The sequence below is a fragment of the Lissotriton vulgaris genome, chromosome 2_1 (assembly GCF_964263255.1).
Source record: "Lissotriton vulgaris chromosome 2_1, aLisVul1.2, whole genome shotgun sequence".
Classification (NCBI taxonomy): domain Eukaryota; kingdom Metazoa; phylum Chordata; class Amphibia; order Caudata; family Salamandridae; genus Lissotriton; species Lissotriton vulgaris.
The window spans coordinates 638,883,617-638,900,124 of NC_141687.1; the positions used below are offsets into that span (position 1 = coordinate 638,883,617).

The 16,508-nt window shown below is 44.4% G+C and overlaps 1 protein-coding gene across 1 annotated transcript in view; it reads right to left on the minus strand.

Moving 5' to 3' along the window:
- The window catches only part of RORA (RAR related orphan receptor A), a 245,817-nt gene that overhangs the window by 36,131 nt on the left and 193,178 nt on the right, over window positions 1–16,508 (minus strand). Inside the window, exons 4-6 of the mRNA XM_086955808.1 lie at window positions 9,470–9,862; window positions 5,049–5,170; window positions 4,536–4,668 (exon numbers count right to left, since the gene is read on the minus strand). Coding sequence (XP_086811934.1) covers window positions 4,536–4,668; window positions 5,049–5,170; window positions 9,470–9,862 — 648 coding nt within the window. The remainder of the gene's footprint in view (window positions 1–4,535; window positions 4,669–5,048; window positions 5,171–9,469; window positions 9,863–16,508) is intronic.

Consider the following 16,508-nt stretch of genomic DNA (forward strand, 5'->3'; position numbering starts at 1 on the left):
GGTTGGTGCATTAAATAAATAGCCACAATATAGTCATAGAGGGACAGACTCATAAGTCTACTGTAGTGAGGTGCATTGATTATGGCAAGGTGATTCTGATTGCTGTAACCTGTGGATATTAAGAATAGCGATTCTGAAAGACATTCTCACATGCTTATTCTGTGGCACATTACTGGTGCCCATCTGTGGTAATATTCTGACTTGGCAGAAAAAGAACGACTGCTGTTCATAGCCTACTTGGTATGTGCATGGACTCTGAGATATTAATCCATTTTCTTTTGCCAAATCCTTTGTGGATTGTAGGTAAAACAGTGTTGTTTCAATAGTGAGTTTGTTTGGACCGTAAGTCTTTACTGAACTACAATTTTTATACAGTCGGTTAAAATCGGGATTTAGATGTTGTGGACTAGCAAAATCATTTCAAACTTTTGCAACTTGAATAATTGTACTCGTGAAGTGACTCTTTCACAGAAGCACACCTCTACTCCTCCTCCATCCTGTGCGATATTAAATTGGGGCCATCCAAAATGGATGTCCCTGGCCCATTACTTAGACTCACACAACACACAGAATTTTACACCCATACATTTGCAATACACTCACTGCACATACAGACACACAGTGTCAGTGTAAGATTCAGGGTTCCACATAACAGTGGAACTGTACATGAAATGAGCCAGTAGGGTGCCTCTCCTTGACACAGAAAAAGATTTGGTCACACAATACTGATTACCAAAACATAACACCGCTGAGTATCACTGCTATATGTGAGACACCTAAAGCATAGAAAGTAGTCCAGTGTTCAGTATGAGGGCATCTCTCGTGTGGTGCTCCAAATTACAGAGCAGTTTCCGGGAATTTTCATTACCATGGATAGACCTAGGTCTCTGCCAGGCTGCCCCAGGCCACTGAAGGGGGCCCCCTAAGAGGGCGGCCATCATTAGTGCCACACAATGGCACAGACACCAGTTAGCGTTGTAGTCTTGGGGACCTGTGTGGGTCTCCGGGTGACGCCACTTACGGCGGGGGAGGGGCCAGCTGAGGTATTTGTATCCTTGCCATGCTCCAAGCGCCCTCTTTGGTTCCTGGTCGGCGATTAAGAAGGACAGTCCCCCACCTCCGGCTTAGCCGAAGCTGCCCGAACGCTGTTTTGGAGGTGGGATCTACAGGAAGTGTCGGCTGTAAGTGCTTTCACCTCCACCCCCCCGCCCCCTTCCCCTTCATTGACAAGGCTGCTAGGCCTGGCCATTGCCGTGGCTGCTGATGGGGTAGGACAGCTCCTGGATTTCAAAGGGCAGCGGATCCCTCCCCTGGCCGTGGGCAGCTATTGCCGACTGAGGAGGGGCTAAGGGCGGTCAGAGACTTTGTTCATCAAAACTACCATCCAGCCTTCCCGAATGACATTGACGCCATCTGGCTCATGCTGTCGGATTGTTGCTTGCGCGATTCGCCTGCACGTATCAGCCCAGTGTTGCGGTGCGGCACGGGGGCTGGGTCCAGCACACACTTTAGGGACTGCCTGCTGTGGTGGAGGGCCTCCATTTCTTTTAGTATCCGTTGTCCTTGGGGTGGGGGCCATCTTGGGGCCCTTCCATGGGCAAGGCCACCAGCCCCGCTTCAGTGTGGGTACTGTTGTGCAGGTCCGCCCCCCCCCTGTTGTTGTGTTGTACCTCATGCTTAGTACACGCATCACTCCCCCTCTGCCCTATGCTTTCAATGTAGCCAACGCCCGTCTTTGCCGGGGTTGGTGTCCGCCAGGGAGAAGGTCCAGCTCCTCGGTCCTTTATTCAAGTGTTTAGCTGAGGCAGCAGTCGGAATGCCACGGCAGGTTTCTGCCCGCATGTCCCACCGCCGACTGCAGCGCGTTTCGGAGCTGGTCCTGAGACACCCAAAGCATGGAAAGTAGTCCAGTGTTCACTATGAGGGCATGTCTTGTGTGGTGCTCCAAATCACAGAGCCGTTTCTGGAATTTGCATTTCCATGGATAGACCTAGGTCTCTGCACATACGCTAAATTAGCATGATGCCAGGCACAAAATAAACGTTAGGAAATTTGTTTCACATGCAGTCAATATTTGGAGAAGTAGTCCACCCCAGTTTACTATGTAGCGGCCAAATGGTAAACTGTCCTAACAGGCACCATTCCAAGCATGTGTCAATTTACCGATGCTAGATTCCATCCAGTTTTCGTAGTGACAAAATAAAGGTTAGCTATGAATATTCTGGGATGCCTATTCAGCATGGTGTTGTGCAGTGGTATTTCCACAGAGGTTTGGAAACAAGTGATTTTCATCTGCTGGTTCCTGCAGCCAAGAAGGACATCTGCCATTTCTGGTGCCAGACCAATTTTTCTTACCCACTATTCCGGTGGTTTAGCAGGATTTCAAAATTAATAGTTATAAAGCAGCTGATAAGCCCTTTTACAGTGAAAAACAGGGGATTGATTACATCCAAAAGGGCATTCTCGATGGTATAAGCTACACAGAAGACTGGCAGGTTACTAGGAAATCTCCTGCATAACCTGGGGAGCTGTAGACCAATGCACCTGAGAAGGAATGTTTGGCACTGGGAGAAATACTAAAGCCGTGGGCTTCTGCTCTCTCAGCTACTCCAGCCTAAATGTCGGGCATTTGAAGACATTTCTAAAAATAATGGCTATCCTCCTAACCCCCGCCCACTCTTTCTGCATGCATACAAACGTGGTTATCTGGGATAGCTAATTGCAGATCAGGGCATGAGTGCTCACTCATTCATGTCTCTGTCAAGAAGAGGCCGACTACTTTGCTCTCCTCCAGTAAGTTGATTATGTCTAGTGCACGTTTATGTAAAGAGCGAGTGTTAACCAGGGCGGCCATTAATCCGTACAGGTTCAATGTCTGTATATTCATACTTTTGGTCTTTCTGTTAACCTCTTGAATGCTCATGACGAGCTGAGCTCGTCATGGCCCTTGGAACGCTCATACGCAGGGATAATTCCCCCGCTGTGCTGAACGTTCCACAGAGCCAATGCACCTGTGACGAGCTGAGCTCGTCATGAGCACAGGAGCACTGTAGCTCATGACGAGCATGCGGGCGCTGTGCGCGCCCCCCTCCACCCCAGCACACCGGGGGATTAACTCCCGCAGCTAAGGGGTTAATGGGGGATAGACTAAATATACATTGGGCACCGAAAATAGGGCCTACACTATCTAGGAGTAAAGGGAACAAGCTTTAGGACCCCCCATGCCTTTTAATGTGGACGATGTATAGACAAATCTGGGGTGTCCAATGATGGCTAAACCAGCATTGTGGGTGGTGCTGGCTGTAGCTGGCTGCGGACGGGCTTGCCTTAGGCACTTATTTGGTGCACCCACTGGGCGTGTGTCTGCACTGTGCCCATGCAAATATAGGAGTTGAAGACTCATCTTCCTTGTTAAATTGTACATTCGAGCGCTGTAGCTCCAAAATGATGCCACACTGTGCTCAGAATCTCCACTCTTCCATCTATCGTTTCACTACCTGTGTATAATTCACCCCCTTATTAAAAATCTGACTACTGCAAAGATTAAAAGGTAGGATTATATTACTATTAAAGTGTTGTGTTCAATGTAACTGCGCTGGGACCACTACAGATATAAACTCAAATTCAGTACAAACAGATTCAAGGTACAGTTTTTAGAATCAGATTCAGTGCAAATAAAATTAATTGCACACTAAAAACACATTGTTACGGTTATTTTCTTGATGCAGCATTTTTTTCATGTTTTAGTCTGGACTCAAAACTCAAGCCAGACCTATTGGCTTTGCCAATTCTTTTTTATCTGTTTATTTCTTGTCTGCATTATTTGCCTAGTTCTAATATGCTCCTCAATACTTACCCCACCACCACCGTTCTGCCATGGCAGACATTTACTCAATCTGATTTGTTTATGACGTTCTGGATAAAGGCATGGGAGTCCTTCCGTAACAGCTGACACGATTGCAAAGAATTTGGAGACAGTTTGGTAATTACTAAATCTTCTCTCACTATAAGTACCAGACTGTTGAGATGGTGGATGTATGGGCTGAGAGGTTTTTGCACATCATAATGGGAATGCCACTGTTTTGGGAAAGAAAATCAAGTTCAATATTTTGATGTGCACTTAATGTTAAAGTTTTAATGAAGATGGATTATTAGGAATACGGGGATCGGTGAAAAGGTTGCCTCCCGAATCGAAGACTTGCATCAGCCACTTAGTCATCTATATGTCTTTTGGCATACAATCTGCAATGAAGGAGAACCCACCGTCATCACGTCACTTCTTAGCTGCATGGAAGCTCAGGAGGAACAAAATGATCATGTCCTGCAGCTGCCCTGCATGCACAAATCCAACCCTTAAAATGTATAACAGCTATGTTTGAGAAATAAAAGTTTCACAAATGTTGATGCACTTATAAAATCCCTTCAAAGCATGTCCCTAGAAATGGACAGAATCCAAACAATTTACTATATTCTGTTAGAACAGTCACTCCCTAGATAAAGAGCAATATCCAATACTTAGGGTCTAGATCTCATACCAGCTTTCAGAAGCACAATCTGATCATTCTGACAAAGCTCCATGAAGCCGTCAATGCGCTTGGCGAACTCCACCACATACTGAATGGCCTCCGTTATTTTCACCGCACACAACTGCCACATCACCTCCCGGTGCTGTAATAAAGGGGAAACGTTGATAAATTAAAACAGCCCCTTATTTAGTATTCTTGTGCTGCATGGGGATGGGGGAGGGGGCATTTGAACTCATTTTGACTGATTTCTGGATTATTTTAGCTGCAAGGCTTACTGAAGGGCGCACACTCTTCCCTTTGACAGAAGATCGCTTTGTGTTGCATTGTTAAATTGAAAACTACATCTGTATTTAATTAGCATATAAATTAATAAATTACTAAAGAGATACTGCAACAAAATAAAAAAGTGACATGTCTTATGGGACAGCTCACTGGGGATAAGTGTACCGTTGTGCGTTTACTAGGAAACCACTACCTGAAAGAGGGAAAAAAAAGGCAGCAAACATTCACCTACAACTGTACCTTGCTTTGATAGTTTTCTATTTCTTCCTGCAAAAACGTCTGCCATGTTATTTGTTGCAGCTCTTCTCTCAAGTACTGACACGTTTCCATGTGTGACTTAGAAATATTCTGAGCAAGATGTTCTGTAAAGAGAAAGAAAACACTGAAGTAGAAGCAAAAGAACTGACGCGTCCGTGCAACCTGAAATTGCAGATTTCTCGCAGAAAGCCTATTTGGTGGGCAGCTTCTTTACCGCGCTTGCCTCCTTCGACTTTACTCCCCTGATTTACCTGTGCTTCCTGCCAGGGCTTTTGGCCTTTCTGAAATGGCAGAGAAGTGGGTCAGCCACATTGTTGAATAGGTGAAAGAGGAGCTATTATAGCATTTAACTTTCAATATTATTTTTAGTGTAGAAGCCAAGCCTAAAAGGTTTTAGGTGTCAGATGAGCAAAGGGCACGCGGCCATCAGTAGGCGCATAGATAAAGTAGCGTGCTGTGTGGAGGTGGTGCAACTGGGTAGTGGACAACCCTTAGAACCACTCGGCAGTTAGTAAACAAGTCTACCAACTAATTGAATAAAGGAAGTACCCTATGCACACACAAACAATTAACAATAAGTTGTATAAGAGTCAATATACAATGTACAGAGCAGCAAAGCAACAGAATATTTGGGGATCTCCTGTAGAAAGTGATCCGATGAAATTCTTTATTTTGTAAGACAGCCAGCCGACACGTGTTACATCACTTATGAGAATCCTCAGGGCTGAATGTGGCTGTGTCGAGCATAGAGGTCGCTCTGTCGGTGATACTTCCGACCCAGCACGGCCCGTGACCTTAGTTGAGTGTATCAGGGATGTGGAGTCCACACCATTTGTCAAGGAGTAGGCGTTTCCTGTAAGGAATCCCAATAGTAAAAGTAATTGATGGGCAGAAGAACCGTGTAAATCTCGCGATTCCCCAGATTGTGGTAAAGTCGTGCAGAGCCCGGGAGTCGTGTGTGCACTCAATAGAGAGCGAAGTTCTGCAGTAAATATCCAATATACTCGAACGTAGTGATGCCGCGTACTCCCGGGTCGCCGTGTTCCTGACCACACAATTACGTTTACTATTGGGATTCCTTACAGGAAACGCCTACTCCTTGACACAGGGTGTGGACTCCACATCCCTGATACACTCAACTAAGGTCACAGGCCCTGCTGGGTTGGAAGTATCACCGACAGAGCGACCTCCATGCTCGACACAGCCACATTCAGCCCTGAGGATTCGCATAAGCGATGAAACACGTGTCGGCTGGTTGTCTTACAAAATAAAGAATTTCATGGGATCACTTTCTACAGGAGATCCCCAAATATTCTGTTGCTTTGTTGCTCTGTACAATGTATATTGACTCTTATACAACGTATTGTTAATTGCTTGTGTGTGAATAGGGTACTTCCTTTATTATTTTAGTGTAGTTGCTAAAAGTTGGGGGTGTAGAGGGGCATGTTGTTTCTAAATGCCCTGTCTCAGCCCTGATTCGGTGTCTGTATTCCATGCTGCTACCGGAATCCCCTCCACTGCATTCTATCGATTTGGACAAGTCGCCCTGCTCTCAGCTTGTGGGTTAAATAAGAGAAAGAAACACCACAGCAGGTCTTGTGAGCACTACACCATTAATCCCACTTCATCCCTCCTTTCCATAAGATATCACAAACTCAGACCAGGAAGCAATGTGCACTGCTGAAGCACTGATGTCTGAAACACAGGCAGCCAGTAAGTGAAAGGCAGGGGAGGAAGTGCTTTCAAATGAGAAAGTTAAATGGCAGCAGATTATGGCCGATACGAAAAGGCCATAAATCATCACTCCAAAACAATACAGCACAATGCCTACAAATGAAGCTCAAGAGCAAACACCAACCGTAAGAAACAAATCTGCTCTGCAGACCATCATCCCATCCATGAAGAACGTGTGTGACTGGAAATTGGCAGCATACTGACGAGAACATACTGTAAACCAGTGTGGTTACAAATCTCTCACTACAATGTTTGCATGCTGGCCCCCCTTCCACCTACCTCCCACTTAGTACTGATTCATTTCACATCCTGACTGCCTCCTCTTTTACTGATACTTGATACGCAGAGCTTCGTCCAACTACACTGCCTTCACAGCTTCAACTGGACTATTATTGCCACCACCACCGACAAGCATCAAACCAATCGTTTATCACTGCTTACCAATTGCATTATCATTTTCCTCATCACAAGAGAAAGACACGCTTAGTTGTCAAGCCCAGCACGTCTGGCACCCGTGAGGCTGGTAAGCCTAGCCCTAGCTTTTTCCGCACAATCTGTGCCATTTTTTCAAGATACCAAGGCCTCCTGGGGTGCCAAACCCAGCAGGCATGACCCCCCACCCCCCTTCCCCCATGGGGCTGTAGAGCAAAGCTTCACCTAGCTCCCACCTTCATCACAATGTAAAGGCCTGCCCAGGCACTGAACTCAACAGGCATGGCAGGGCATCACCAAAAACAGACAGTGCCTGCCTGGTACCAACATGAACAGGTATGGAATTGACTATGATCCTCGCCCACTGCACCTGTAAGTCTTCCTCACCGTGCGCCTTCTCTAGAAGGAGGAGGAGCAAGGTTCCCCACCTCTCCTACTCCTGCTCACTGTACCCGCCCTTCCTCCAGCTGCATCAAGCAATCTCGCAGCCTACCCCTAATGGCCCCAGTCACAGACCGCATGTAAGTTGTCCATGTTGGAGTAGTCAGAGTTCTGGTATTTAACGGTTTAAATTGAAATGCCAATTGACATTTCGGAAGCTAATTATTAGAAATGTTTAGTTTCAACTAAATACCGGTAGGCATAGTCTTGTATCATGACAGACCACAGCAGATAGGTAATTGTTGGGAATTTCATGTTTGAGCTGAGCAGTCAGTCTTGCAGTACTCTTGTCATATGGTAGACAACTCACACGTATTGAGTCAAGCAGTCTGTGTACTAAGTGATTGGTCAAGGTGTATGTCTCCATTTAGAGCACAAAGTTCGATAAGTGGCACTTCTAGGTTCGATAAGCTGCCAGACAATAATTGAGGCCAAAGGGTGCTTTAAATAATTAACTATTTTATGCTTTTTTGTAGATAGTGATGTGTAAATATTCAAGTTATGAAAATAATATATGAACGTCAAATTGAGAGCTACTGTGCAGCAACTGCAATTCTAGTATTCTTTCGTCATGAAAAAGGTAGAGTCACGGTCCTAACAGGCACACAAATATGCCTAAGTCATCCCTTACACTGCTTCTTGACCCATAATGCTGGTCCACACTACTTCAGATTGACTCTCCCCCAAGGATACACCTGTCTGTACCAGAAGAAAGAGCCTGGAGGCCATGTCTAAGGCATGTGCATACCAGTACAGGCCCTTGATATCCCGCACTACCAACAGCTGCATCTCCATAGGATGGGAACCATCATTGCTCTGGTACTTGATCCCTTCAGAAAGCAGAGCACCTGACAAGATTACCTCAAGGATGCTACTGCCAAAGCGTGTCCAACCTTCGGAGTTAGATGACGGCCCAACCATCCAGATACGTGCCCAACTCGATCCAATATCAGCGTTTATGGTTCTGTTGCAGTCAAAGTTTGTTCAAAGAGTATAGGCCATAACAGGGCTGGGTATTTCAAGTAGAATTTATTGCTTGGGATTGGAAATTTAGAACGGGTTTTCCAATTTCTCTCTTTACACGTATGTACACGTCAATGGAAGAACAATACAGTTCTTTGTTTTTTAATTGTAGTTTTTTTTTAATAAAGGAAGTAATTGCATTTGATGTAAAGGGCAACTTTATTATAACAAACCGTTTTAATGGAGTCCAATGTGTGGTGTGGAAGACAAACACCTCAAAAGTAACACAAGGGAACAAATGAATTTTAGTTAAACATAAGATCATAATTATGATCAGAGTAATGAGTATATTAGGAAAATAAGGCATTTTTTCAAGATAACCAGGAATCCCTCTGGAGAAGTAGGGAGACTGTAGATGAATTAGCTTATTGATCAAGGAAGCAAGTGTCCTTGCTGTTCTTAAATTAGTTTATTATGTTATTCAGATTTCCAAACAAAAGTAGAAAAGCAAGCACAAAATATGGAACTTGTAAAAAGGCAAGTGTACACCTGAGCATACCTGTTCAAATTGGAATGGCATGGTGAGCAAAAAACTATGGATTTAGACCCAGATCTCTGTACTGGGGTGAATGTATGACATTGTTCTGAATTCTGTCCTTCAACTGTTGTTTTTGAATTTTACACCTGAGCATACCTACAGAATAAACACTGATGCACTCCTTTTCGCCTCGCGGGAAGACAATGCAGCTTTGATTTATAAAATCTTTGTGTTGCCACTAATTATTTCTGCTGCCAGCCAGAATTAGGTTGGACATGTGTTATGGTGTATTTACCTAGTTCTGCCATAGACACCGTTGGCGAGGTCTCTCCATTTGTAAAAGAGCAGTATGGGAAGAAGCCAGATGCTGGCGAGTAGTCGCAAATGGGTTCTGGTTTGATGCCATTGATATCCAGTCCTGACTGGTCGGGGGATGGCTGTATGTCCAAGTAGAAGCTGCTCACAGCAGAGTCTGTCTTGCCCCCATCAGGCGTGTGCCCCTCGATATAATTACTGAGGTCGTCGTGGAGCTCTGTCAGACCACCGGGCGAGATGTATGTTGGGGTAAGCGGCTCTGCTTCTCCGGGCTGCTGTTGGTGGTCTCGCTGTTGCTGTTGCATTCTGTGCTTCTGTACCTCGGCATACAAACTATCCCTCTGCTTCTTTGACATACGGCCAAACTTAACCGCTGAAACGAGAAAGCAGTTTAGAGATTAAACAGAGTTTGTTCCCAAAACACATGTGTTTTAACAGGTACATGCAGGATCAGGCTAGGAAGGCTTATGTTCCTGGTGTCGCTTGTGGAACTATGGATTGGGAACTAGTATAGTGCAGGCATCAGAATGTGAGCCTCAATCAAGCCTCAGAGCGTATGTCAGGACCAGCGGACTCCCATCCTTAGACCTCGATGGAGAAGTGCAGCACAGGTACCTATTCTTATACTCTCTTCACACAGGCTTCCTAATTGTATATTGAACTAACAGCTTATTCTCATTCAAGTCGGCGTCAGTTCAGAGCCCATGTGACTAGGCTAACTGATGCAAGGGAGGTGTGAAGCACTGTACCCTGGGTGAGAGAGGAGCACAGCCTGGAAAGGAAGAAAACACTACATAATAGTTCCTGCCATAAGATCTGAAAACCCAACATAAGGTCATGAAGGCGCTACCCTGCATCAGAAGAACTCAAGATGAAACGCTTGAATTCTGAAGGAATTTAGAGTCACACATATACAAACTGCCCAGCTCAGTCTATCGAACACATACAAATTAACAGCTAACTCTAAGGATTAATAATTTGAATTTCCCAAACACAATAATATATGACCCATAACTTGCCAATTTTTGTAGTATGTGTAACAGCTTACAAAATTAGTGCGCTTTGAGGTTCTGAAACCAATGTAACCAACATGAAATACCATAGGAGAGGGGGCACATATACTAAACGTGTCAACTGACTTGGCTTAGGCTAGATCTCATGTGCACCTCTAAAACCTTTAACTCAGTTGATTGTTGAGAATCGTCTTTAGAAGACACTGAGCCCCTACCCACCCTTGGGTGGCAGGCTCCTTCATATGGCATACTCCTCGCTCGTGGCCATGGGTGTGGACAAGAACAGGCTCAACCTTACGAATAAAGGACTCCTTCGGAAGCGACGCACTCAAAAAGGTGAATTAAGAGTATGAGGGACATAGAACAACTGGTAACTGTATTTATTAATGGATGCCAATTGGTAGGATTAAAAAAATAAACTGGTGGTATGATTCAACCTGTGGACAAGGTTAACATGTGTTTAGCCCCTCTCATAAATCCAAGGTGTTTCTTTGACTTTCTTCAGGACCACAATCCCTAAATAACACTATTTAATAGGATAGAGGATGGATTCAGTACCCCGGGAATCTTTCCCTATTTTCCTCCATTGTTATTTTGTATGGTTCTGAATCTAGGCAACATGCGCAGAAAAGTAGGAAACACACTTGCTTGCACCTGCGTAGCACACCGGCATATTGAAATGTAATGAGGCTCTTCTTGCCTACTAACACATACTATGGCTCTTGTGTTGTTTGTAAAAAAAGGATCCCTCTCCTTTATGCCACAGGTAAAAAAAAATCTTCAGTGATAGAGACTGACTTTAGCAACAGGACAGTAAAGTGCTGACACTTGTTTTCTGAAGTCATAGATCAGGGACTTCTAACGAACAACCAGTGGTGCCCAAGCTAAAGCTATATTATTAAGAACCTCAAGTCACAGATATTCTTCCCTCTGATCGGTGAAAAGGAACGTCGACTTGAGCTTTTTTTCAATGTGCGGTCACTTGTGGGAATAAATGACCACAGGGAAACAAAACTGTGCATGACTGTGCGCAGCTGACACTCTTTCGTGCTCTTCTGGTTGGTGGCGGTGTTGTAATTTGGCAGCGATTGGGTTAGCATTTGCAGAAGCCATCCTGTATTTAGAGGCTATCTTGTCCGTTTAGTGGAATCCATTTTGTATTTCTGCCAGCCATTTTGTTTGCCATGTGCTACCACGTGTTTCAACATTATACCATTGCCGGTCTAACCAGACTCGATCTTGCTGTGTATCAGCATATCACCGGCAAGCTCTATGTCACAAGTTGCAATTTTACAATCGGTTTATAATCCGATTGTATCAACACCATAAAAATACCATATTAAGACAGTGCAATCATCTATAAATTACACGGGGCTCTTATTATATGTGCTAGTAGGCACTCTTAAAACCCATAAATGGGATATCTCGTCCCCTGTCGGTGAAAAAAGAGGTAATCTCGCCGTGTATCGGCACGTCACCAACTAATGTAATGACAGCAGCACCGCAATGTGTTAACAAAACACCCTTTTGTTATCTCATTTCAATCAAAATGCAACATTTACAAATCTCATGATTTAGCCATAAATCAGCTAATGCCATCGCATTTGACCTTAAACTCCCCTTCAATTTCATCTTGATGAGTTAGTTAATAAACCTAATTTTGTACATGGGTCAAAATAGAATAATATTCCGTTACATATATTGATAGAATGGAGAAGTGAGAGAGGAAAGATTTAAAGGTATAAGAAAAGTTACAAAGATATAAGGAGAAGAAAAGGAAGAGCTTGCCGGTGATATGCTGAAACACAGCAAGATCGAGTCTGGTTAAACCGGCAATGGTATAATGTTGAAATAACACTTTAAATTGTGCTATCGTTTGTGAAGAAACCACTACGAAATGGCCGCCGGTTGCGATGTTATTGAAGTGTCCATCATTCATTTCATTGACAGGAAGTAAGGTGTATATAATGTGTCGGAAAGACACGGAAATGTAAACACTGACGAAGGACTTTTAGGACTGAAACGCGTCTGTTTTTTGTCCGTGGCTGATTAAAACTATTGCTGCATAACACCCGTGAGTGCGTTATCGTTTGTTGAAAAAAGGAAACTATTGGAGCTGCCATATACACGCGTCAGTACCGACGCGAAACGGCACCCGCCCGGGAGTGCCTCGAGATTTTGGTACACTCTGGAGCTGGAGATATATATATATATATATATATATATATATATATATATATTTAAAAAAGACTTACCTCACGCTGCGCCGCTCTGCACCGTGCAGGCTCCCAGATGCCAAACCCAGTGTTGCTTTCATGCTGGAAATGCTATTCCCAGCATGAGAGAAGCGCTGGGATTGGTTGAACACCGTGGTTCGGTGCTCAGACAGGGACTGGGAGCCTGTGGCTTTTCTCCACCCGGCTGTACAACACAGCTGAATGGAGAAATGCTAAGCCCGAATGGCGGTTTGGCCACCCTAAAACGGCAAGCCAAACTGTCATGTGCACTTAGTAGTGCCCACAACTCCTCCTGAAGCTCAGGAAGATGGCCCCTCCATGTGATTCGGCTACTCAGCAGAGGTAACCGTGAAAAAGAAAATAATATTAACATTACTTAATTATCATTTTCTTTTGCCTCTGCTAGGTAGCAGCAGTGTGGCGCCGATCCACTGCCAACGCCCTCTACAACACAGGACCAGTACCTGAAGAGCTACATACACTTTCACCAACCCACGAGACACCTATGCTCTGCCTCACTCTCACACAATCCCTGCATCAGCAAATGCAAAACTGGAGGTTGCTCATTCGCCTACATTTCACCCAAAGCATCAGAGACTCCTCACCTGGCTCTTCATATAGGCATCTTGTGACCACACACACACATCTTGCCCAAGCGCCCGGATACCCTCTCAGGTGATTAACGTGCTATACAAATCAACATAACATCCACTGCCAAAAAACGTGAAGCTGAAAGGGGGGAATATGACGTTTTATTTGACAACTAATAGGACCCGGGGGCTGATGGTGGCTTTCATACATTTCTGAAAGCAGAGAGAAAAACTCCCTCCTGTCTTAGTAAACTATGATTTTCAATCTGTTGGGGGCAGGGGCAACAGAGGGAAGTCAGAATTGCATGTTGGTGTATTGGGTCAAGGAAAATGAAAAGAAAACCTTGCTTGGATAGCCCTATCAGGTCAAGAAATGATACCTCTGAAGTTTCATGCTCAGAAATATAGAGCGAGCATGTCTTACTTCTTGTAGGAAGTCTGTAGTTCCTTCAAGCTCAGAAAGGCAAAGGCATCATTCACAAAGGAATTCAAAATCAGGATTCGGTCCTCTGTTTCTCTCCCGTTACTGCTCACTGTGGGAATGGCAGTGTCATCCCAAAGGGAGTTCTGGTAATTTGATGGTAAAGAGCATAAAATGAACATGTATCCTCAACCGAGCCAAAGGGTACGTAGATGCAGAAACCGAGGATATATCTGCAAAAGCAGAGGGAAAGAAACCTGGGCATTATGGAAAGCCCCTCATTTAGCAGCACACCTATGATCAAGGTTTTCACAAAGGCCATCAAAATGACCACCAGGTAATAAATGTAAACCAGATCTTGCACAGGAAAATTACTTGGAAATTCAAAAAGGCATACAAAGACGACAAGCTACAGGCTTGATAAAAAGGTAAGGGCACAGACAGCCATTGCTTTGAAAATGAGTGACCCCCTAAGGTGGACAGTGGGGGGGAAATGCTGTGCTTGCAGCAGAGCAGAGCTCTTGCACTCGTCCACACCAGAGAAATGGACCGTCATCCCTTTTGGCTTCAAAAGGTCAAGCTAACCCATCCAGAACTTTTCTGAGATATGTGTTGCTTTCAGAGGACAGTTCATTCAATAAGAAGTTGAAAAAATGGACCCATCAATATGGAAGCTGTGCAACAGAAGGGACTGCACCAGAAAATCTATGTCAAGTACAGTGAAGTAATTAAAACATTGCAACTTCACCGCTGCTATAACAGCAAGCTTAGACGCAAGGAAGGGACTACGGTAGAGCAGACTGCAGGAGGCTGGATGGAAAGGGAATCTTTGCCTGCCTATGTTTGTCCTGCTGAACGGAATTCTGTAATTTGGTTGTTCCAGTCTAGATGGAAATCAGTGGCTTAGATGTGATAATGGCCGCCGTGTACTGCTGAAGCACCTCACCCATTGATGCATATGTTTCTGACACTCAAAAGGGGGTGAAAGGGTTCATATTCATACCTTGTACCTCCTGCCTCAAGACTTAAGCCATGCTTGACACCTCAGTGATACCAGGCCATCAACATTGCCTGCTCTGCTGATTCCTTACAGAGGTTCAGCGTCTGGCACTCTATTTCTTCTCTAGGAGACACCGTTAGAAAATACATTTTTGCCATGTTTTTCAGGTTATTGTCTTCCTTGGCCACTTAGAAGGATGATGTATTGCCATCCATGAAGGCTATCATCGCACAACTGACTTTACGATTGAAAAGCTTAGAACGGATTTAAGCTTTGGTTTCCTATGGTTTGCTTTAGAGTTTGTCCTCTTCCATATCCTTTCAGTTAATTATAATAGTAAGCAGGGTGTGAAGAGTTGGTGGGAGCATAACATTTCTGATTGGTTGTAAAGTATTGAGCTTGCAGCAGATCCTCTGGATTGCCAGTGACACTACTGATATAGGAAATATAAATGATGCCCTAATTAGGATCGACACTCATTGTTTTCTTGCTGGGAGGTGGCTCCATGGCGGACCATTTGGGCTGCTCTAGCGATCAAGTACCTGCTTCATCTAGTACTCAGATTTATGTAGGCAAGGGGCTGGATTATCTTCGGCTTTTATGTTACCATTTTAGGTCATCATAAAGGTGTCCAAACTCCGAAACTGGTCCCAGGATGCTTGTTTCCGCTCCAGGGAACGATGACGGATTCAACTCAGATCTGTGACTGGGGGTGAGTGTCTGAAAAGGTTCAGCACTCCGCCCATCTCCTTGTGTTTGCTTTCATCACCTGAACAGAGCAACCAGCATGTCAGCAAAGACATTTCCTGACATGACCATATAAATACCACCCTAGTGCACAGCGTGGTCCAAGGTCCCCCATGGTGCACACTGCATCCAATATAAGAACCACAAACACAAGATTCCTGCAAAGGCGTCTGTAGGTTAAAAAGAGCAGTACAGTTAGAGAGGACAAGGTTGAATTTCAGTGAAAAAAGGAATGTACTTTTTTACTTTATTCTTTTGCTGCTGTAATAAATCTGAACACTGCACTTCAGGCCATCCTCTGATACCACTTCCCCATACCAAGGTTGAAAGCAATTCACAAAATGGATGCCAGCCAAGTAAATGAAATGCTTACAAAAAAGTTACAAATCAAACTATGAAAAAGCTTTATCTTGTCAGTTCTCTCTCTTGGGTTACTTAAGCTGGGAAGGTTAGTGGCCGGGTCTGCAACCAAAAAGCCAGGTAAACGTACAGCACTTGACCCTGTCGAATTTACTACTGTAATGAGAAAAGCGTGATTACTGTATTGAATGAATCACAACATGCTTCCATTGGCCTTCTACCGATTTTGGTTGCTGGACTAACTTGGCGAAGTAAGGTGGCCAGCGTCAGCAGAGCAGGTTTGGAAACACGTGCATGTGCTGCAACAGTCGCAAGTGACAGGATAGCCCTTTAATGACAGGGGCTGTTTAGTTCCCAAGAACTAAAGTACCGATCCTGCCCAAGAAAGGACAGGATCGGTACCGCCATGATTTCATTCATAAGACTGGAGTAGAACTGAAAGGATGGATAAGAGCAGAGCTCCCCACTATCCCCTGCCACTTCTCCTGTAGGTTATATTTAATTTCGGCTTCCCCCTATCTTTCTTTTACTATTTCTTTCCGCTTCTGTGTTTTTCTCTCTCTTGCTCTGGATTAAAGTATGTTAAGGAAAAGTAAGTACCAGTCTCCACTAGCTCAAATAAAGCATTGGACCAATGACACTCTATTTGGT